The 24,456-nt window shown below is 42.6% G+C and overlaps 1 protein-coding gene across 1 annotated transcript in view; it reads right to left on the bottom strand.

Moving 5' to 3' along the window:
- Positions 1 to 5,707: 5,707 nt before the first annotated feature.
- ADNP2 (ADNP homeobox 2) overlaps positions 5,708 to 24,456 on the bottom strand; it is a 19,316-nt gene continuing 567 nt past the window's right edge. Inside the window, exons 2-4 of the mRNA XM_015412475.1 lie at positions 18,788 to 18,907; positions 17,288 to 17,377; positions 5,708 to 8,745 (exon numbers count right to left, since the gene is read on the bottom strand). Of these exons, the coding sequence (XP_015267961.1) occupies positions 5,740 to 8,745; positions 17,288 to 17,377; positions 18,788 to 18,895 (3,204 nt within the window). The 5' untranslated portion in view covers positions 18,896 to 18,907 and the 3' untranslated portion in view covers positions 5,708 to 5,739. The remainder of the gene's footprint in view (positions 8,746 to 17,287; positions 17,378 to 18,787; positions 18,908 to 24,456) is intronic.

Here is a 24,456-nt window from a genome sequence, read left to right as displayed (position 1 = left end):
AATACACAGTTGAAGAAAATATGGGATAAAGTTTCAACTGATCCAGACCCAGGTGCACATAATTTGAGTAGGGTACTTCCTGGAATCTACCCACCAAAATAGCAGAGCATAAAGCAGTTAGACTAACCAAAAGAAAAGCCCTCCGATATTTTGAGACAGTTGATAAAAATAAGATGAAACAGTATGAGGGGCACAATACCAAGAAACAGTGCAGAGCATAATCTACAAGCCCTGCTAAAAGCCAACTGGGGGTCTAGTGCCTCCAAGTGCTCTGTCTAAGGATTGTCTAGCAATAGGGCCAATAGAAAGGAAGAGTGAAGGGGACAGCCCTAAAAAAGAAAGTTTGGATTCAAGATTGGGTTGCCAATGTGAAACATAAAAGATCTGATGATAAAAGCGAGAAAAAAGTATTACCTTCAGAATACAAGACCTTCAAATAAAAGTGAAAAGCCAGCTTCTAAGCTTAGCATTCCACGGATCCCAAGACCAGTTCCAGTCAAGAGAACCGCAGAGGCCACACAAGGAACTCTCTTTTTTTCCCAAAGGCAAGGCTCAAAAGGTCGATCAATAGAACTATCCACTCTGGTAATCCAAACTGCCACACCATATAAAAGCTGAGACAGCACTTTAGCCCCAAAGCTTGATTTGCTGCAGGGATATGCTGACCCCCAACAAAGGGGGGGGGGGAGTGACCAGCAGTTGCCACCTCTTTCAGCTACTTTAGATGAGATGGTGGAAACTGAATTGCTTTTGTCCTTTGGGAGTCTGTCCCCTGCAGAACAGGATTTGTGGGTGAACAGGCTGCAGGTTCTACATTCTAAGCTGGTGGCTATTAAGAACGCTGCTGGGGCTCTGGGTCCAAGCCAGGACTCAGTTCCAGGGAGTGAACTGGTTGGAGGCTGCTGACCCCCAAGCCGTCTGGTCTCCCCTATTGAGATGGGGGAGGAATACAGTTAATCAAGCAGGGGGGAAAGACTACTTTGCCTAGCCTTTTATCTCTTTGCATCCAGGTTAGATGTAACAACAGAATGTTAAGTTGATGCAGTGACTGTTCTGGAACCAAAGTTACCACAGTTTAGTTGGATGCTAGCATTTTTACTTAACAGAAAACAAAAAAATGCTTGCTACAGCCATAGCCAGCTGGTGTATGGATAGAACAGACACAAATGGGGTTTTCTTTCTTTTTGTTTAAGTCATGGTTGACTTATGGTAGCCCCATAGGGCTTTCAAGGCAAGAGACCTTCAGAGGTGGTTCCATAGCAACTGCAGACCTCCTTGGTTGTCTCCCATCTGCATACTAACCAGGACTGACTCTGCCTAGCTTCCGAGATTCTGACCAGCCTGAGCTACCCAGGGTCAGAGATGGCATAGTGCCATCCAAAGGGAGAAATTCAATGCTTTTGGTGCTAACAGACGCAAGCACATTAAAATTTATGCACCATTAACTTCTACTGGAAAACCTCCACTCTCAGAAATATGGTACTTGAAAATACTAACAGAGCATTTAGCTAGCATGAGAATCAGACAAGCTCAACCAACAGAGTTCTACAATTCGGCACTTTTTCCGGCTGTAAAGTGCCACAGGGAAAAGGCAGGAGTTCATTATCCATGTGTATCACAATCCCAATATAAACCTTTGTGCACCCAGGAAGCACACAATTTGTAGTGTGTGTGAACTGAAATCCTTGTGACAGCCATGAGGACTTTCTGTGAATTGACTGCAACCCACACATGAAAAGGTAACCACTTTTATCCTAATAGATCCAGGATGGAATACGTGTCCCCTTGTTCTACCCGAGCTTTTGTTTGGTAGGGGGTCAACAGACCCTCATCCACAAGATATGGAGCAAAGGGGAAAGGTCTGGAACCAGAAGGTGAATTTCACACACGTGACAGACATTCCCTTTCATCTTTGGAAACTAACACTAGGATACAAGATGACAATGCATATTTTAAGCAACTGGATTATTCTGAGGTTTTTGGTACAGCTACAGTAGTCAAAGTTGATTTAAATGGGATCATCAGTACATCAGCACCTTCACTGCTGCCTGGATTGTATATCACCAGGTTGCTGGAAGAAAAACGAGTTTAAGAAAGGTTACAGCATTACAGAACACAAACCATTTGGCAGCCCAAAATTGCCTCTAGAGTAGTCCAATGCCCTAACCACTTCTCTAAATGTCTACCATTTCTCTGTCAAATTGTCCCCACCACACACAAAATTAGCAGGGAGAAGAGCTCAGGCCTGGTCTTCTCCCCCAGTGCATATGCCATCTCACTATCCACTTAGATACGTCCTGGGATGAACTGCCTCTGCACACACGTTTTGGCAGAATGCATGCGGAAGTGGCCCTGCCAGTTTTCTTTTAGGATATTGTCACTGTCACATTAGTAAAAATCTAACAGGATCTACAAGGATTGGGGGTGGGGTGTTTTGTTTACTCCTCATGGTACCATACAGCCCCCCCCCCCCGAATTGTCCTAGTACGGGCCTTCTTATTCCTCCCCTTACCCTAGGTGCTCTTCTTCCTTAGTTCGATCTTCTCTCTCATACCCCACCCCCGAAAAAGAGTTCCATTCACACACTTGCCATCACACACACTCCATTGCATGCTTTTTGCTGTCTCAGGGCATGCGTTTTTGTTCCTGCCCTCCGACAGTCACACAAACATTTCTCCACATTCACTCCCTTCTCAGTACTCTTGGTCATGTGTCCCCCCTACTGCTTCCAACTCCATTTTTCCATTTCTTTCTTCATGTTATCATCTGCTCACATCCAATTAATATCAGTTGTTGGGCAGGGGGAATAGGTAAGTCCAGCCTTATTTTAAAATATTTTCTTTCTTATACCCCCCCCTTCAAATACGGAGCTTTTCTGAATTTGTAAGCGGGCACAAACCTCTCCATATCTGGCCTCATTGTGAGGATGGTTTGATCCGCAAACTAAGAGCTAGGTTTAGAATTACATTTAAGATATCCATAAAGTACAGCCACTTACTGCTTCGTTCCCTTCCTGTAAACGAAAAAGCAGTGAAGAACACACAATCTTGTCTGTTGCACAAATTGTATTCATTTCTATTTTTGGCAGGTCATAGCTGTGTGAGCAAAAGGAAGCCTGGGGCACCTTACAGACCAACACAGTTGGCTTTAGCAGATTTTTTTTGCTGTAGTACATACATGTTCTTATGGCTGCAAGGGGCAAAGCAAGCTAGCCTACTGGAATTTATAATTCATCTAGAATTCCTTGAACACTGCCCCAGGACAAGTACTCTTCCACTTCACATTTTTTTTAAAAACATTGTGACATGCTCACAGTCTTGGCCCAGCCACACAGAAGGAAGTTCCATCTCAACTGATCAGATAACCTGCATTTTGTTCTGTCCTGAGTTTAAGAACAAAAACATTTCTGCTTGAAGATGTTGCTACATGCAACTATTTTTGTTTTGTGCCTACTTCCAGCGTGCCACTGGTTCCCAAAGTGGGCAATACCACCCCCCGAGGGTGCTGAAACGATCCGGGGGCAGGTGGAGCCTTGGGTGCAAGGGGGGGGGGGGCGTTGATTACAAACAAGGGGGCAGTGGAAGCATAAAGAAAGAAGAGTCCAGAACCTATCTAAAGCAGCCTTTTGGCGGTAGGCCAAATACGTTCTATGGAACTTTAAGACTAAAACAGGCCTAAATATTGACTTTTACTTTTCTAAATTGTTTTAATTAATACTAAGCTGCTTGTATCGTAACAGTTATTCTAACGCTCCTGCAAGGAAGGAGGGCAGGAAAGAAAAGTACCCTGCTTCCTGAGACCGTTTTTGCATATGTGGGCAAGTGGTACTAATCAGACCTCTCCCTCTTGGTTACAGTAAAGTATCCCCCATTCTAACCCCCCCTCCATGATCTCCACCAATGCTGATGCAGAGGATGTGACCAATCTAAATGCAGCTGCTCCACAGACAGAAGAACTACAGGGCCCCTTATCCGGTCCTTTTCCTTTTCACCAGCCAGCAAGGCTGCATTGAAAGAACATAAACCAAACCAAAGCCCCTCTTAAAATTTTCTGACATTTATAGAAATGTAACAGCTTGCAATGTAACTGCTTAATATTATGTACAGAATATTTACATACAGTTTCATCAAAATAAAATAATGTCTCTTGCTGTAGAAGAGATTTGTTAATAACTAGAAACAACCAGCACATCAAATACATAATTTTCCTCATTGTTGATCCTACGGTAGTGTAACAGTATGTCGTGTTCAAGCTGAATTAATGTCACTGATCTTATAGTAGGGTTAACAATAGTCTCCTCGGATTCAAAAAATACCAAAAACATACACTGCCCCCCAAATAAAATTAATTCGAAGTCAAAACAGCAGTTACAAAAGAAGTTACAGATTTCAGAGACCTGTTTTGTTTTGTAAAGGAATGCACACGCTATCTATCCAGTCTCCTGCCCTAAGTTCAGATGAGGCTATCATGTGGCAGGGCAATGCATCCAATGGTAATTTAGCTGCTGTAACGAAGGTATTATATACCCGTCATTCAGCACTGATTCAAATACCATGGCAAATTAAAACAGATTTAACTATGCTCAAGGTTCTGCAACAGCATTTGGATTAGTAAAGGAAAAAGTTGAGCAACACACATACATCTTCTCAAGCACGTTTCACATCATCCTAATCAGACCGCAGATGTTACATACCAGGCAGGATGGCCAATGAAAAATGTTCCTGTGTTGGGACTGCTGAAGTTGACTTTTATTCCTTTCTCCAAATGCAAATAGCCTAGCCAGGAGGAGAAGTGTTAAGCAGTTATTACAGATTCTGCACTGAAACATTTGCCAGCATATTGACAGGACAGTTCGGGACTAGCAGGTGCAGGCCAGCTTCTTCCCGGAATGGTACTGAACACCAACAGAGAACGCCTTGCCAGAGATGACACCACATTAAAGGATCCCTATTTAGGCACTGCAGCCTGCTAAGGATTTGGCGACTGCTTACTTGCACCAAAGTAATAGTTGGAAAACAAAATCTGAAACTTCAGGAAAACCGATACTGCTTTTTGACTCAAACTATAGCAAACCCCCCCCCCCCAGAATTCCTTTTGACATTTCAACAAAGCGCAGCCTATGTTAGAGAACAGAACCAGCATTACAAAAAAACAAAAGCAATATTAAACTAAATTTTCCAGCAAGGCAAATTTTTCCAATTCAACACCTTGCTACTAAAGAAAAAGTTTATAAACAGTACTTGAACAGCCCTGCCTGATCTTTACCATTCCATCTACAGGGTGCCAACAGTGCATTTGATTATCAGGTTGTTAAATTTGTTACCGCTCTCATCTAGATAGTTTTTTGAAAAGCAATATAAACACCGAGTTAGAAGTAACCATCTTAATTTTAGGAGAAGGTAATTTATTATCACAATCTAAATCTGTTTTGATATTTTACCGAAGCAATACATTTTATTTCAGAAACAATAGGTACTAAGCAAAAAACAAAACGGGGAATTTGTGACACAGTCATATAAAAAACCATGATGGAGAAAACTACTCCATAAACAAAAAATATTAAACCAAAGTACAAAGCCTCAGGTATACTATACTGTACCCCTACTGCCACAATGAAGAATTGCCCAAAATGAACGAGGCACTGCATACTAATCTTTTAATAAGTCACAAGAAACTGAACCAAATAAGACAACTGTTGAACAAAGTTGTATGCAATCTTGACTGCCTTGTTTTTTTAAATTACAGATCTTCTGTTTCACCTTTTAAGCTCAATCTGTGCTTTACGATTTTAAGTTCAGACATACTGAAGCCCAAAAGCACAGATGGCTTGAGAGTTTTTATTGACTTTAGACATGTATGTCTCTTTCTCCCAAAAAAGGATGCAACATCAACTTTCCATGCACCCAGACCAGAAGATAATAGTTCTAGCTCCTTTTTAGTGGGATACGGCCTCTTATGAAAGTAATCTGCAAGAAAACGTTTTTGAACATCATTGGAGCTATGCTGGAATGGCTTTGGATTTAATGCTAAAACCTGAAGATCATCCACCGAAGGCTGGCCCTTTGTTTCAGTCTTATTATCAGTCTTTTGTCGTTTGGAAGGCATAAAATTCATCTCCTTTAATGGAACTTGGGCTGTACCACTATTGATAATCAGGGACGGCTCCTCGTCATCGTCCTCCTCCTCTGTAACAGCATAAAGATGATCAGACTGTTTCCTCTTAGTTGGAAGAGTCACAGCATCATGCTTTTCACCGTTCACAAGTGGCAGATCTTTCTTCTCATTGTTTTCCAGCTCCATTTTCACAGTCGAATTGCTGTCTTTGGGAGCACTCCGACAGCGAAGCAAGTGCACAGCAATAGCTGTAAGAGTCATGTTGCCAGTGTACACTCCACAGCAGTGGATGCACTTGAAAGCCGGAGTCTTCAGAATAGTATGCACAGTTGGCATGATGTGGTGCCTCTCCTTCAAATGGATCTCATAGGCTCCGGTGCCAGTAAAAGTTCCATAACAAAAAGGGCAAGTTGAGACTTTCTTATTACTCTTATTTGTTTCAGCAGTCTCAAGCTGCAGTCTTATGTACAGAGGAATCAGTGTCCTTGAATTTACCCCAGCAAGTACCGCTAGGTGCACTTCTCTTTCGCCAAGGTCTTCTTTTGATGATGGGATATTGTAGTCAAAGTGAGGAAACATGAGGTCACCTTCAGAATCACTCTCCAGCTGAAATCCTTTGTCATCGTAATCAGCATGCAGCTTCTTCTTCCCTTTATGTACATTTCTGGTGTGATCTACAAGGCATTTTAAGTCATGGAAAGTACTGGTGCAAAACAGGCACGCTAACCCATGTGTGAACGAATGTTTTATGAGCTCTGTCTCAGAAAGGAAACATCTGCAAGAAAAACATCTCACTGTTTTATCTTTCAGCCACCGTAGAAAAGGAGCACAGGCAGCCACTTTGTCAGATCCCGGAGTTACCTTTTTCTGAAGCAGATTGAACCTGTGAGCTACTTGCATGTGCACCTGATAGACATTTGATGGGAAAAGCTCACTGCAAACGGGGCAGGTCTTCCACTGCTTTGCCTGTTTAAGAGCTAGACTCATTCGAGAAGCAGATGTCTTCTTGGCAGGGGTATTTGTAGAAGAAGTTACGATAACAGGAGAAGGCACAGTAGCTGGAGGCTGAGGCAGCTGATTAACCGCGCCAGATTGCATCAGCTGAACGGGCACTTGAGGTGGTGCAACTGTCGTCACCCCACTACCAGGTGGCACAGGCAAAGCAACTGAAACCGGTGCAAGGGTGTATGTAGGGATCCCGTTAACTTGCTTCCCAGTAGGAATTAACTGTCTGAGTACAGGTCCAGCAGTGAGTAAAGTAGCGTTTTGAGAAACTCCAGGGCGGACAGACTGATTGACAGGCAGGACTCCTGGTACAACAGGCTGATTAAACTGAAGAATCCCCGGTCCGACTGACTGGTTTACAGGAAGAACCCCTGGTGCAACAGGATGGTTGAACTGAAGAACCCCTGATGTGATCGTCTGGGTCACTGGAAGAATCCCAGGACTGTTGGGTTGATTCAGAGTGCCAACAGGTCTATTTGCAGCCAGGACCCCAGGCATGCAAGGACTGTTTATTGGAACAGCACTAGCCCCAAGGGGTCTATTTAGAGACCCAGCTGGCTGGGTCACGGGGAGAGCCCCAGGCATAACTGGACTGCTGATAGTCCTAACCGTCTGATTAACAGGAAGCAGAGTAGGCCTGATGGGCCGATTGAACGAAATGACTCCTGGAGGAACACCCTGACTTACGGTGCCAGCAGGCTGGTTCAGGCAAAAAACCCCAGGTCTCACAGGCTGCTTTACGGGAAGCCGAGGGGAAACAAAGACCGGCTGGGAAGCTGCAGGCTGAAGAGAAACATTATTCTGACCTCCTGGGCCAGGAGCAGACATAAGTGTAACATGTGACTGAGCCACTGAAGTTGGAGAGGATGTACACTGAATGCTGCTGGAGGCACTTGAAACGCTCAATGGTCCACCTGTATTTTGACCTGTTTTTGTTGGTGCCAGCGCTTGATTCTGATTGGCTGGCGGAAGTGAAAGCTGAATGCATGACGTGGTAGGAGCTGGGCCCACTGAGGCAGTGGTAGATACTAAGGGTGGATTAGTTCCAACTGTGCAAGGCTTGGGAGCTATACTGACAATAGGCAGCGGCTTTGCTTGTCCTGGTTTCTTAGGCTGTACTGAAATGACAGGCCTCAATATATTCTCCAAGTCTTTGTGCACTTCGGATGTCAAGACATGATAAACTAAAGAATCCCGGCTGTTAGCAAAAGCATTGCATTTCTTACAGTAGTGATCCGTAAAATTCTCCTCGGTCTCATCGATCCTGTCCTCAAAATAGGTGTTGATGAGATTTGGGAAGTGGGTTACCAGCACGTGTTTCTTTGTATTGTAATACAACGTGTCTGTAAACTGACATTTCTGACAGATGAAGTTCACTGCATCGCTGCGGAACTGCCTCATGCCTCCACTCACGTTATAGTTTTGTATTTTTTTCTTCGAGTGAAACATCCGAAGATGTTTCCCCACTGTTTTGGCGTGAGAAGCAAATGCGCATTCAGGACAGGGGACAACTAATTCTTGGTCAATTTCATCTTCATGGTAACGGTTCAGGTGGTTTTTGAAAGAAGTAAGAAATTTTGACGAAAACTTGCACAGGCTACAGCAGTATGGGTTAGTTCTATATCTCTGCAAAAACAAGAACAAAAAGAGAGAGGAGAGTTACTTCAGAAGCTATCTACAAAGTGTATATTGACAACAGCTGTGAGAACATGCAAGGGCAAAAAGTCACTATTCCGTTGTTACTGGGAAAGAAAGGATTCCTGCTTTTCTTTTTTCTTTTGCAATGACGTATGGTTTCGTTTACTCTTATCTGCAATTTTATCTACAATATGGTTTCCAATATACACTAAAAATCAAAAAATCAAAGTCAAATACACCAATATTTACTGTATTTATGAAACAAGAAAGATGACTCTGAATGTAAGTCGACCTCCTAAAAAAGGCAGCTATACATACAAGCAGATACCCTGTCCCTAAAAAAGGTCAGCCAGCCAACATGAGGTGTCCTTCTGGCTCTATCTTCTCAGCTCCTGCAGGCTCTGCGGCCACAGCCAACTACGGCTGCTGGCACTGCCTCCCAATCCAGGCCAGAGAGCAACCTCTCTCTCCTTCCATGGTTTCTGGCCAAGCCAGAAGGCATAAAGGAAGAGACTGTGCCTGACAACTTGGTTGTGCAGGGCCAAGAAAGCAAGCACAGAGAAAGAGGGAGCATCCACCAGCGCTTCCAGCCCGTAAAACCCAGCAGATGGAGTCAGGCTTTTTTGCCTCTCTGCAAGTACACCGTAGAGCAGAAGGGGCACCCCCCACTCCGGTACAGCCTGTGAGCTACAGAATTTGGGTAGCTTTGTCTAAGGTGAAAATCCCCCCCCCCCCTTCTAAAGCAATTTTTTGAACAAAGTCTTGTTTTCAAGCTATTCCAGTATTTCATCCATCTCTGCTTCACTCATCTCCTTGGTTCCACAAGACTGGACTTTTAAAATCAGTGCCGCTGAACTGAATCCCCAGATGTGTGTGTGTGTGTGTGGAGGTTTTCCATTTATTTCAAAGAAGGAAACTTAAGTGAATGGGGAAGGCTTTATGACCAAGAGATCTCCATATGCACATCATAATTCTTTTTTAAAGATTTAAATATATAGATAATCCATTCTAAGTATAATCATAAAACAGTCAAAAATTACTCATAATATTAACCATTACAAACAATATTAACATTATGAACAATAATGCAAGTATTCTCTCTACATATAATTTAGAGGAGGCTACCAATATTTGGTCCAAAAGCCTATCTTCTTAGTGCTATCATTTTCATCATGTCCCAAATGTTTAATAACCAGTCGTTCTTGCTGGGGACAGACTGAGATTTCCAGTAGCATACAAAAAGTGTTCCTGCTGCTACCTACAGGTTAAGCACCAGTTCTTGGGCTGGGTTGCCTGTCATTACAGTGTAATTAGCAGAAAGCTCCTGAATATGAAGGGGAAATCAACCTTTAAGACCTCTAACACAATGAGATATACTATCATATACCAAAAGATCTGAGCTCTGCAGAATTCCCACCACCACATGTGGAAGACATGTGCCTTTCCTGATTTTCAGATCTAACATTTACCTTAAGTATCCTATACATATAATTCAGTTACATATTGGCCATTTCCAGCTCTCACACTGGCTGTGAAGTGTGTTCCATCAGCCATTGGCCCATCAACCGCCACTCAAGAGTGACCGCCCCTTTCCCCCACCCACTGTCAGCCTGGACACTCTTCTCTCACAGAATAAACTATCAAAATGGCTGTCTCTCCTGACAAAGACACTTCTCCTTCTTGGCTCCTGTGGGACTAACTTTTCCCTCAGTGGCTGTTGCTAGACAACCATGCTTGGTTCTGCCAGTAAAAAGGCAAAGGCAGAAGGTGCTTTCCAGGCCTTCTCATTGGGGCCAGTCCTGACTACGGTTGCCAGCTCCAGGTTGGGAAATTCCTGGATATTCTGTGGTAGAATCTATGGAAGCCAGAGTTTGGGGAGATGAGAGGCCTCAGTTGTATAGAATGCCATATAGCCCACCCTCCAAAGCAGTTATTTTCTCCGGGGGAGAGAGATCTGTTTTCTGGAGTTCAGTTGTGATACCCAGCAATCTTCAGGCTCCACATGGAGATTGGCTACCCTAAGCATTGCAGTTAGCACTTTAGAGCAGGGTCTGCCAGACCCAGGATCTTGCTGTGGGTGATTTTGGACCAGTTACAGACTTTCAGCCTAACCTACCTCACAGGGGTTTTGTGCAGATCAAAAGGGGGAGAGGAGAATGATGTAAGCTGCTTTGGGCTCCACTGTAAAGAAAGACTATTTTTCCTCCTGAGGAACCCATTGCTGCAATCTCCAGGTGAGGGATTGGAGATCACAGAATTAAAACTGCTCTCCAGATGGTAGAGATCAGGGGCAGATAACAGTAGGTTGATGGTTGGCTGGGAAATTCCTGGAGATTTGAGGGGTGGAGCCTGAAGAGGCCATAGACTCCATCCTCCAAACCAGCCATTTCCTCCTGGGGGACTATTGCTGCCAATCTCCAGGTGAGGGCTAGAGATCACTTTCCTTGGAGAAAACAGCTGCTTTGCAGGGTGGACTCTGTGTCATACCCTGCTGAGGTTGCTTGGTCCCCACTGTGGAGAAAGACTGTAGTTTTCCTAGGTAGAGGCTACAGGGAGGGAGGAAGGGATAGAAACCTGAAGTCAGAGGGGCAGCAGCATTAATATTTTGGATCAACAGATCATTAAGACCTATACATTTTAAGTTACCCTCCGTCAAATGTATCCATTTGGATTGGTACTGCTCCTGAGCTATTAGAGGGAATAAACCTTTTTCATTTTTATGTAACCTAAGCCAGGAGAATGCTGAGGCAAGAAAAATTCTTGCTTCAATTTTTATTTGTCCGGTTTCCAATCGAAGTAAAGAATTGAAGACATTCAGTGGAACTTGTAAGATGGATCGAAGGAATTTAGATTGTACTTTCTCCAACGAATGTAGACTAGTCACCAGAATCCCTACATATAGGTGTCATAAAGAAGAGGGGCAGATAACGGTACATTGATGGTTGGCTGGGACGGAAATAGGGTTGCCACCTCTGGGTTGGGAAATCCTGGAGATTTGAGGGATGGAGGATGGAGATCACTCAGAATTACAACTGCTCTTCAAATGGCAGAGATCAGTTCCCCTGGAGTAAACAGCAAATTCTGTGTCATTATACCCTGCTGAGGTCACTACAGCAAATTGATGCTAAGTTCCCAAGGTCAGAGCATCCACCCTGTTAGGCCTCGACCCCCTCCTCACTTGGAAGGATGAGCTTAGTACCTATAAACAGGTGACACAAGCAACCTTCCCTCTCTTAGCATCTCACAGGGTCAATCATTCAAGACTCATCCCTGGTCTGCAAATAAGAGATCAAAATAGATCCTCAGTCACATGGAATGTGTACCATTGAATATTGACCAGAGGAATGTCTGAAAAACTGATCCTAAAGGTGCAAAGCTCTGGTTTGTGGCAGTTCTCTTCCCTCTCTAAAACCATCAATGTTAAAGATTGCTTTTCTCAGAAAAGGACAGTAAATGTAATCAATTCCCTACCTTGCCTGACATTTCCCTACCTGACCATCCTAAGTAAAAACCTAGTAAAAACCATTTTTAATCCCATAATCCTTGTTGTAATAGTTATCTTGTTCTGGTAAATTAGAGGTCACCAAACACAATAGACATTTCACATGTTACATTGCACTTGCAACTCCTAGGAACGTTATGATGCTTCCTGGCTCAAACAACATTGTTTCATTCACACCATCACAGCATTGTTCTAGGAACAATCACGTCATGTTCCAAGGGGTATAACCAGACACACGTTCAGTAATGTGTGTGTGTGTGTATCTGGATGTCCACTAACCTACACCCCCACCGAAAAGGTTGGGCACCCTGTGAGACACTGGTTCGTTTTGTTCATCTTCCTTCTTGGATCTTTGCTCCTTGGATAGGTAAATATAGTCCCATAGAATAAGTTCCCTTCTTTGTCTCTGTAAACTACCACCCTTATTTCTGAACTTGTATGTGTGTTCATATAGTGGTTTTCAATTAATAAGTTTTGATTTTATTCTTTAATTATCTTTAATAAAAACCATTTCATTAATCACAACCTGGTTCATTTTGAGAGTTCTACTGAGGGAAAAATCCCCGTAAACACAGGTAGAGATCCTGCTTGATTACCCCGTCTCGCATTATTTGGGTTTCCTGGCTAATTCCCCAACAGACTCAGGAAACCCACACAACCACTTTGGGTAACAACCCAGAGCTCGTATTTATTTCCACAACGGGCCTTATTCCTAGTTTTGATATAAGCCTCCAAGGTGAGAAACTGCATGGATGTGTTATCTTACCAAGTTTACTAAAAAGAGCAACTCTTTGGCATATAGAAACTTCCACACATCAGATTCTATTCCACTGCAAAGTTAATTCTGCTCTTTTTAAAAGTGACAACAGAAATGGTGGGAAAGAAGCAAAATACAAAGTAAATAACCAATTATTAGGCCAAAAATGTGAGTTTATTACATTCTCACTATTTGCTAAATTAAGATTTTATACTGAATTCCTCTCTAGTAGATGGTAAACTAAGAAATATGGACGTTATATGGACAAATATATACAACTACTTTTGTATATGGACAGATATATACAACTACTTTTTCACTTTTGGAGAAAAAGCACAGACAATGCAGGTATATTACACTTAATGGGCTCAGTGAAACAGAAAAATATAGCCATGGGTTCCCCAGCACAGGACTCAATTTGGGTACAGAGTAAAAAGATGTTTAGCATGAAATCAGATACTTTGACATTGTGGACAACAATTACAGGTAGAAAGGCCTAAAGGTCCCCATGCTAGCTTCTGAGTGTGCGCAAGTACCACAAAAAGTGCTTCTGCTAGATCGATGGTCTATTTTGCCTTTATCATGACCCATTTTCCACTGAGTAACAGACCTAAGCAGCATATGCCCATTCCCTCTGGGGTGAGAGGTCTCTGTTTTTGTCTTCTAAACAAAGAAATAATATAGACACCCAGTGGCAAACCTTTATTTCCCAGTTAAGTCTATGGAGAAGACACCTTGTTTCTATTTAATTCAGTGTCATGGAATGATTTATAATCATAGTATCATAGATGACTGAATACACAATCACATGAACACACACACCTCTTCATCAAAGTCTCTACCCCCCCAACTTTTTCAGGGGTGTCAAACACACAGCCTGCGGGCCAGAACCGGCCCATCCGAGGGCTCTTATGCAGCCCACAAGCAACTGATTACATTTATTGCCAGATGACAGAGGCTATGCATTAGGTCTCCGTACACTGTCCCTGTGCTAATGCATAACAGGCAGCAGAAGTGGCAGGGTGGACATCATGGCTATAATGTAAGGAAATACTGCAAGAATTGTAATGTTTTAAGCATGTTTTTATTTTGAGTAAAAAATAATATAATTAATTGGACTTGCCTGTGTTTATATCTCTGGTACCTGGCATTACATTCTATGGCACATATGGCCCGGCCCAACAAAGTGACATTTATGTCAGATCCGGCCCTCATAACAAAATGAATCTGACACCTCTGTTTTATATAATATCATTAACTTAATGAGCTTTTTGGTGAGCTTTTTATCCCTACCTTGTGAATTTCAGCACAGGGTTTACATACTATAAACTTCTTTATAATCCCGTTTCTAAGGCTTAGTAAGAAAAGATTCTATTAAAAGAAACTCAATAACTACTTGGATTTTCTTTGTTTCATCTTCTTCAGGTTTCTGTGGTGCTTCTTTAACAGCACCACAGACCAAGGCACAATGCGGACTCCTACCACTGTATTCAGAAAATTAATGACAAAATATGGTGCTTGTGACTGATGTCACAGTACTGTCATGGAAACTGGGTCACATGCAAGGGCGACTAAATATCCAAGTTAGCATTAGTTCAGGTTTCCATGTGGTCACCTTAGGACCACAAAGGAAAGCTGAACAGCATACTTCTGACTGAAAGCTCAAACCAAGGACTGCACAGTGGAGTTGTAGAATTCAGCAGACTCTCCAAAGTTCCATGTCATCTTCAGAATATGTGCGCTCACAATACTAACACACGTATGATACTAAGATGACACGTGCTGTGATATTAAGTGGAGGAAAATGGGGTGGAGGCAGGTTTTACCTTATTCTTTTCTGCTGGAGATAAATACTATCAAGGTGAACACACAAATATGCAGATTTCTCTTGAATCTTGGGCCCCTGACCACCAACAGGGCACCACTTACAAGTACTATGAAAAATATCTTTCATCATTTTGCCTGAAGACGTTAGCCCAGGACCACAGCCACCAAGCTGGTTCACTGCGAAGTCACATGATCATCAGCAGAAAAACAAGACCCTTCGCCGTCACGGACTCCCATACCTTTGGGACCCCCTCTCTCAAAATGCCCCCCAAAGAGTGTTACGCTCTGGGAATAAGAACTTTCTGGTGGTCCCCAGCCTGAGAGAGATCCAGCTGTCCTCAACTAGGGTGGAACTCTCTGCCTGAGAATATCCGTGCCCTGCGGGGTTTACTATCTTTCCGCAGGGCACGCAAGGCAGAGATGTTCCACCAGGCATTCGGTTGAGGACAACAACAGGACGATATAAAATCTGGCACCCTCTCTCTCTCTCTCACACACACACACACACACACACACCCTCCGCATCCCCCTTCCCCTCCAGCCGGCTTGTGGAATTTAAAATCTCTTCCGCCATCTTGAGAAGTGTATTTTTTTTTAATTTCTTGATATAGGTAGTTTATCATTGGTTTTAACTGTATTATTTATTGTTATCTGTTTTTGTTGTAAGCCGCCCTGAGCCCTGCTTGCAGGGAAGGGCGGTCTAGCAAGTATAATTTAATAAACAAACAGTGACTCAAGTCCTACTGCATGTGCTTCTTCACTGCTGTCATGCTACACTCTTATCCCCCCCTCAAATCACATACAGCATGGGCTCCTATCTTTCAACAGCGACTGCAGCAAGAAACGGAAGAACTGGGGGAAATGCATAGGATAGTTGCCTAGCAACAATCCTATCACTTTTTCAACAGCCCAAAAGAGATCAATAGCACGCCTCTGATCACCTGGTCCTGCATGAAGCTAAAGGTAAAAAGACAAGGAGTGGAACAAAGACACGTAGGGGCAGGAGACAGCGATGGTTTGGGAACAAGCTGCTGCCATTCAAGGACTAAATATGGCCCATGATGTTCCACTGCAAGTTACAGGCATAAGCCCAAAAGATATCAGGAAAAACAACAATTTCAGGGGCTAGGAAGAATTTTGGGCCCCAAACCCCCAAATCAGACAACAGAAACATCCTAACACTTTATCAATAGTGTGCTTGTGTAACAACACAAAGCATTTGGAAATAAGTAACTACATTACTGAAATGCAGTAAAATGTCTAGAACAGTGGTGGCGAACCTATGGCACAGGTGCCAGAGGTGGCACTCAGGGCCCTCTCTGTGGGCACGCGTGCCCTCGCCACAGCCAGGCCCAGACCATCATTAAAGTGTCGAATTCTCTACCAAATAATTTTAAGTAAATGAAAGCATTTGGGATTGCTTTCCTTACTTTGTTTGGATCATCTTAAACTGATGTATGAGTTGTTTTTTCTAAAGTAAAACCTCAGTATTCAGGTTAAATTGCCATGTTGGCACTTTGTGATAAATAAGTGGGTTTTGGGTCACAGTTTGGGCACCCAGTCTCTAAAAGGTTCGCCATCACTGGTCGAGAATATCAATATTTGGGTTGCAGCTAATCCCACAAAATGATGTACAATATTTTTTTAAAAGCAGAATACTGCCCAAATGTAGGATACATGGGATGACAATTCTGAAGAACATATCTGAATGAGGTAAAGGAAAAACAGAAGACTACTGAGGAATTCTATGGGCTGCCATACCAGACACAACATGCAAATGAAGCATTCTTTCATCAAATAAAAGAAGGTATTCAAAAGCTGTAAACAGGTACTGTGGCACACCAGCTATGCCAATACCCATTGGAAGTGCAACGTGGCAAAACATGATAATGTCCAGAAAGCTCTTCTACAGCATTCTGTTTAAAAACGTTATATAAGTAACTAAGGACTCAATTACTTTACACTGAGTTCTACCCAATAAAGAAGAACAGAAAATAACAAGGAGTAAAAGAATAATGGATGGTCATGATTATGATCTCAGAACATACAGATTACTGTCAACAGGAAGCCTCCTTATTTCGTGAAGCCAAAACAAAATCCTATCAACTTCCTTTCTAGTCTCCTAATCCCAATCTTTACTGTGCTCTCTTAGAAAGAAAATCCCACACACAGAGACTCTAAAGAACCACATAATTGGTCCTGTGTGTCGAAGAGGACTTTATATTTTTACTTCCAGAACCGTAATCTGTTTGCTATACGGCAACCAGCTTTTTAAACAAAAGAAGTGTCTCAAAAGTAGTCTGTGGTATGGCACAGGAACTGCTGTTCAAAGCAAAAGAGTTTTTAAAGCATCCTCCCTGGGCTCCCGCAAATCTTTAGGATTGCATAAGTACCGCTTTGGATTCCAGACATCATCTTCTAAAAACAAAGGCAGATATACATACTCTTCGTTTAGCCACAGATTCCCAAAGAGAGACATCACTCCATGAAGTGTTGCAGAAATATTTTTCTCCCGGGTCAAAGTTTTTCAGAGTCTAAGAAAGAACACATATTGTTAAGAGCAGTAGGAAGATAAGTTATATTCACATTAAAATCAAGACAGATAACATGGCATAGTTATTAAAGCATCGGACTAGAACCGGGGTGACCTTGGGCCTGTATCCCACTCACAATCTAACCTAATTCATAGGAGAGCTATGAGGATAAAATGGGGGAGGGGGCGAACCGTACCCTGAGCTCCTTGGTACACAGTGTGGATAACGTGTAATAGATGGATTCCTTGACCCTAGACTCCAGTTAATATTGCATCTGGCAAATGTTTCCAACTATGTTTACGAAATAAATTACATGTAACTTCAAAAGATATTTACCACTAGTCCCCTGGTTTACCTAGAGTTGCTAGTCAGAGACTGGCAACCAGTAGTAGACTCACTGTCCAGGGGGGGCCCTGCCCTTGCCAGCAACACTGTGACATCACCAGGTCATTGGCAACTGTAGGGTTTAACCACATAGTTCTGAGCAAATGCTACAGCATCTCCCGAAGTGATGACACCACTTCCAGAAATTATGTCAGAAGTGACGTAATGGCATTGGGGGTAATGCCAATCCCTCCCCCCATTTTCCTCCTGCTGCCCAGCTGAGCGGCAATGGGAAGGGCAGGGACATGGCAAGTCTAACTGTATCTGGGACTGTGAGTAATATCTGGCTATTCAGCTGTTTACTAAATTACCCTATTCTAATAGATAGTGAAGTCACTATTTAAGTTATAAGCTTTGTTCAAAATATCGTAATTGTCCATGCAGTTAATATACATAATGCTGAACTTTTCACTATTGGACAAGACAAGGCTTCCCACTCCAGTCATATTCATATTCAGAGATCTACCATAATACAATTCCTTCTCTTGTTTTATAGAAGCTGGGGGAAAAACAAGTTACAAATATTGCTGTTTGCTAAACAAAGGCAGAATATTAGCATCTCTAGCCCTCTTCTGAACAAATCACACCCTTTTTTGTTTATGTTTGTTCCAAAAGAGAATACATAATATGAATACTGAACTAAATGTGTACTGTTTCTTTTAGTGACCAGTAGGTGTAGAAAGATGAGATATTACTATATTAAATACATAGGAAACTAATCTATATCAATATGCAGTATTACTTAGCTCTCTCAAAAAATTAATTTTAAGCATCCTACAAATAAATCCCCAAACTGAACCCTATAATACTTGCAGGTTTTCCACCAACTTCAATACTAATGCAATTACTTTCTGATTTCATCCCATGCATGATCAATGTGCCTATTCTCCACATCTTTTTCCAAGCATAATTTCAGTAAGAACTTATTAATCAGTGATGAGAAACCAATGCTGCCATTTCTCCAGCAGAGAACTGAATAAACAAAATGTAATGCTTACAGTCCTCATGATTTTGTATATTCATTACCTGTAGTAATTCCTGACAGCTATCAAGCCCAATATCAACAAGAATGCCTTTCACTTTCTTCCGGGCCTTCCTTATATTATCAAGGTTTTGAACAGGAATTTGAAACATGTTGAACTTTTCCTGGAAGACAGAAAATGTCAGAACCATGTAAGTAGAATACACATACCTGTTAAGAATACATCCTTCATAAGGTGCTTTAGATCAACCTGACTTTTATTAGAACATAGTTTAGTACATGGGTACATTTTTGGATTAATCTCATGATCAATTCATACTGTATACAACAGATTACATCTACCATAGATTAGAATTCTGTTTTCTTATATACCATAATATAAAGTATGATAGCACGGTGCTACATTGAATGTGAATCATCCAAAATGTGAGTATTTAAAAGAAACAGAACTCCACCCCTACATTACTACTACCATTAAAGTTCTTTATTGCTGGGAGAACATACCATCATATAATTTCTTGCATTAGCAAGAAAACTCAAATCTGAAGTTGTTCAGTAAAAGGAAAACCCCAGACTGGCTTATTTTTTTTCCTGCAAAGAACTGTATCCATTTTGCTTGAAAGGCATCATTTGAAGCATCATGCTTAAGCTCAGAATGCAGTTTTGTGAACCACACTTTGTGATCTATAATAATTTCATGAGATACTTCCAAACGCAATGTGTGAATTTCAGACAAATGACTTCTCTTTGGCTTGGCATACATTAACCATACTGCCAAGAACCATGATGGCAAAACGAGTAAGATGTTTCGATAAAAAGGGCAGGGCTACATCCGGGGGGGAAATGAATATACGTGCTGTGTGATACCACTGAATTAACCTACAGTAACGTTACAGTGAGGCAGCAACAGCCTCTCTCCATCCCATGCCCTTCACAAATGGTATGTACAACCTTAAGATCCCAGAAGCTACTTGGAAGAACAGACACAATGAGTGTATGTCATTCACTCACTCGCTTACACCCTATATTTGGGAAATGATTACATATATTCCCAAAACTTTTCACATATACTTTCAAATTGCTTCCCAGTCACAATTCTAAGGTCACACAGTCCCCAAGATGTTTTAGGTAACATTCTAGGGTGCGTTCTGTAACAACTACCTCTTTCCAATTTGCCAAGCTATTGGGAACTGTGCACTTCAAAACATTAGCTCAAACTCCAGGTCCTTCACTTCTCGTCTTGGTTCTTGAAACAAATTGACATGTCATGCTTGAATTAAAAGCAACAAAAATTAGTATGCTTTTAAAGGAGTAAGTATGGTAGGGCTAGGGTACTGGTCAACTGACCATTAAGATATTATCAAGCACCTGGTCAGTCATGATCAAATATTCCACAAAGTCCAGAATGCCACTGTATAGGTGGTGGCTTTTTAACTGTATCACTGTAAAGCAAAATCCCTGAGATTAAGGTATATGAGAAAAAGATACCCTGTCAAGTGTTTATTGTCCCAGATAACATACAAAAGTAGATGAAAGGGGCTGGGGCATATCTGTTGACAAAATCTGCTTGTGATGGGAATCTGTGGCAGCAGCCATGCAGAACACTGGTCTCCTCAAATGAAAAAAGTTAAAACTAATATCAATTTCTGATGTATTGGTTCTAAATAGAATCCATCCAGTTTGGATGTAATGTTGTGAGTTGCTGCAAGACCCTTTGGGTGAGTGACGACTTAAAAAAATCAAATAAATGAATGAACAGTTGTCATGCTATGGGATTACTTAATACGTATCATTGTCATGCTACGGGATTACTGAATACATTGAATGAAGAGTATTCTGACTGCACAGCATCCTGACTGCCTGGTGTGAAATCACAGGCACCACACATTATTTTTTTAATTTAATTTTATTTATTTACATTATGTAGATAGTAGGCAGAGCAAGGGATGAGTGGCCATCTGCACCAATGGCACTGGGGACTGTACCTATACAGTCCTGGGAGATGTATGTAGGTTTCCAAGAAGCAGGATAAAATCTACATTTCCTGTAATAACCCTTTCAGAAATACTACCTGCTCCACACATAGTACCAGCTAGAAAAGTAAAGGTAAGGGGTGTTAAATAAGCCAAGTACGCATAAGAGAAGCAATATATTCCAAAGACACTCAGCAATGGGAATGAGGTACGAGCAGGGATGACCCAGCCCCAAAGGCAACCTGGGCAGCTGCCTCGGGCACCGGATTTTGAGGACCATCAAAAGGCTGCACTGAGCTTCTTTTGAACCGTTAAGAGACACCATGCTCCACTTTACCAGGCCTGAGCCTGTGGCTACATGCTCAACACAGCAGTGGGGTCAGCACAAGGGAGAGAGGGAGCACTGGGTCTGCCCCCACCCACCAACCTAGCCTGCCCAGGTGACGCCGATAAGAGGAGCCTCCTCAGCTCGCAGGCCAACAGGTCGGTGCTGCTTCATGACCTTCCTTCCTTCCTTCTCTGGAGCTGGTGGTGGCACTGCTTCTCCTCTTTTGCAGTGGCCACCAGTGAAAAGGTGCTGCTATGGGCAGCTGCTCCACCTCTTGGGGTATGTGCAGGAGGGAGGGAGGAAAACCTAGCTGAGCTGCAACCTTGAATGTGTGGGCTGTTGAGAGCCAGTTTGGTGCAGTGGTTAAGAGCGGTGGATTCTAATCTGGGAGAACCAGGTTTGATTCCCCACTCCTCCACATGCAGCTGCTGGTGTGACCTTGGGTCAGTCATAAATTCTTTCAGAGCTGTTCTCTCAAGGGCAGTTCTCGAGAGAGCTCTCTCTCAGCCCCCCCTACCTCACAGGGTGTCTGTTGTGGGGAGAGGAAGGGAAGGCGATTGTAAGCTGCTCGGAGACTCCTTCAGGTAATGAAAAGTGGGGTATAAAAACCCACTCTTCTCCTCCTAAATCTTATCCTTGTTGTGGATTCTTTGAAGTAGTTGATCAGTCTTCATCAGAATCTAGCTAAGACTTTTCTGGATATCAAAGAAGAAAATAAGTCTCCCTAGAAAGATCCCATCAACTGTGTGAGAGTCACAGGCTTCTCTCTTGAGCCATGTCGCCCTAGATTATTCTGTGTCCACTGCAAGCTTTTGAGTTCCCCAGAACTCATCGCCAGGGTGGAATTACAAAAACAAACAAACTAAATAAACTAAAATCTTGTGACTCCTTAATGTGTAACGTGTTTTTTACTCACATAAGCTTTGGCAAAGAGGGCTGCCAACAGGCCTGGAGGATAATGTCCTTTCCCAATTGCCTTGAGCAGAAAATAAAACTATAAAATGCTTTCCTTAGTGTTATTCTTCTGTTAATTATTGCCCCCATAAATTTTGCGATGGAGTAACTGTAGTAATTGTATTATTGTATTTTATACTGTTTTAATTAAAAATAAACAAAATCATTTATATTCAAAAGTAACGTCACCTGTGCCCTCATACTGTCAGATGCCTCAGTAGGCATTTCTTTATTTCTAAGTAAAGAATTAATCTAACCCTCATAATCGTATGTTCAATTGTTTCAATTTTATCATGTGAGCATCTACATGTTCTATTTGAACTTTACTAAAGGCTTAATATGTGGAAATGGGTACATGAAAGTTTTTTAATGACATGGGAATAACATCCCATTTTTTGTTGTTCAGTCGCACAGTCGAGTCCGACTCTTCGTGACCCCACGGACCAGCTCCCACCAGGCCCTCCTGTCTTCCGCTGTCCTCTGAAGTTTGCTCAATTTCATGTTCGTTTCATCTATTAAAAGAACAGAATATCTCATATCCAGGCAGTTGGCAACCCTGTTTATGAACTAGTCCAGGACTAGAATAAAAACAAGTCAGTCTTTAAGGTGTTAAAAATCATGATCACTTTTATTAAGAACATTATTTACCTTCATTCTATACAACATGTATTTAATGGATCCCCACTAATGGCTTTTGCCACCATTTACTCCTGCCACTACATCATTTTAAAGAAAAAGTTCACTCTAGGCTTCTTTTTCTCTCTATTGAATGTGGCGGAGGGGGCAAAAATCAGTTTGCCTAGGGGGGCAAAAATGCTTGAGCTGACCCTGAATATGGTGTTTAAAAAAGCTTTAAACACAAACACACGAGTCAAAAAAGATAACTTGACATACACAATCAAAGACTACATAGCATAGAAGATTTGACACTTTGTGTCTGGGTATCACCACTTACCAGAGACTTTGTGGGCCATTTGGTATAAGAAAGGCATTTATTCAATTAATTATTAAAATATATATTTTTGCTACAGGCTGCCATTCTCTTTTCTTCTCAGAAAGCCAAAACTGCAACCTGATACCAGCTCCACCCAGCATTGCATTATCTACTCCAATCTTGGCACCTCATTATCTATTCCAATTGGCCTAGCATTCTACACAGAATGCAGAGCAGAGGCCCTAGGGGGCCTGAAACCTTTTCTTCAGCCCTTCTCCGTTTTTAAAAAAAATCCAATATGAGGAAGAGTTCTTGAATGTTTGCACACTGCTTTGTACTACTTTGGTCAATCCTGATAAAAGGTATTACATGCATGAAGACCTAGGACCAGATGGCTGATTACGTGGGAAGAGTGGGGAAATCAATGATGCTAATGTCTAAGGCCTGTGGTGTATTTGGACTAAGCAAAACAGCATTGAATCCCATTCTAATCATGCTGGGTTTTCCAAAAGGTATCTTGAAGACTCTTGGCAATAACCATCAGACTGCATAAATAATAAAAGAAGAAATTGGAATTATACCCCACCCTTCACTCAGAGTGGCTTACAATCCTGTAAGTGACACGCTGTGAGGTAGGTGGGGCTGAGAGAGCTCTGAGAACACCTCTGAGAGAACTTGTGACTGACCCAAGGTCACTCCAGCAGCTGCATGTGGAGAAGTGGGGAATCAAAACCCGGTTCTCCCAGATTAGAGCCTGCGTTCCTAACCACTGCACCAAATTGACTCTCAATAAGATTGGTTTTAAGCAGGGCTATTTTTGGGCAGGAACGCACAGGAACGGAGTTCTGGCTGGCTCCTGAGTTGGCCACGCCCAGCAGGAACTCATTAGCATAATAGGCCACACCCAACAGCAGATATTCATTAGGATTGGCTACGTTAGGGGTGTGTGGCCTAACATGCAAAGGAGTTCCTGCTACAAGAAAAGCCCTGGGTTTTGACAACAAACAGGGTAAACAGAATAAGAAGCAAAAGGTGGGTGTGGCTGGATGACTACACTGCTGGTAACATGGGGTGCGGCCTAATATGCTAATGAGCTATGTTGTCAGGGGTGTGGCCTAATATGCTAATGGTTTCTGCTATTGGGTGTGGTCTATTATGCTAATGAGTTCCTGCTGGACTTTTTCTACAAAAAGAGCCCTGGCTTAAGCGAGAACCAGATGAGGCACATCAACCCAACTGAAATCTCAAAAACCTGAGCTTTGGCAGCGCAAATCTGGAAGCCGCACCGGATAAGCCGCTCACCTCAAGCAAGCCCAAGCCACTCGCTCCAGGCCATCCCCTGACTCTGCCCCAGAGCCGCGGCTAAAACTTCCCACTAGCCCTCAGAAGGAGGCTCAACGCCGCCAGCGCGCCTTCCCCCTCCAAGAAGCCCCTGCGCCTTGCCGGCAGCGACCTGACCCAAGGAAACCCTGACGTTTTGTGCCGAGGAGGCGTCTCCCAAGCATTCCAAGCCCCCCCCCTCCC

Source organism: Gekko japonicus, unplaced genomic scaffold, assembly GCF_001447785.1.
Source record: "Gekko japonicus isolate JY-2015 unplaced genomic scaffold, Gekko_japonicus_V1.1 scaffold54, whole genome shotgun sequence".
In the NCBI taxonomy this organism is placed as follows: Eukaryota; Metazoa; Chordata; class Lepidosauria; order Squamata; family Gekkonidae; genus Gekko; species Gekko japonicus.
Note: the sequence above shows the minus strand (reverse complement) of the source record. Positions and strands in the feature narration are given on the sequence as shown.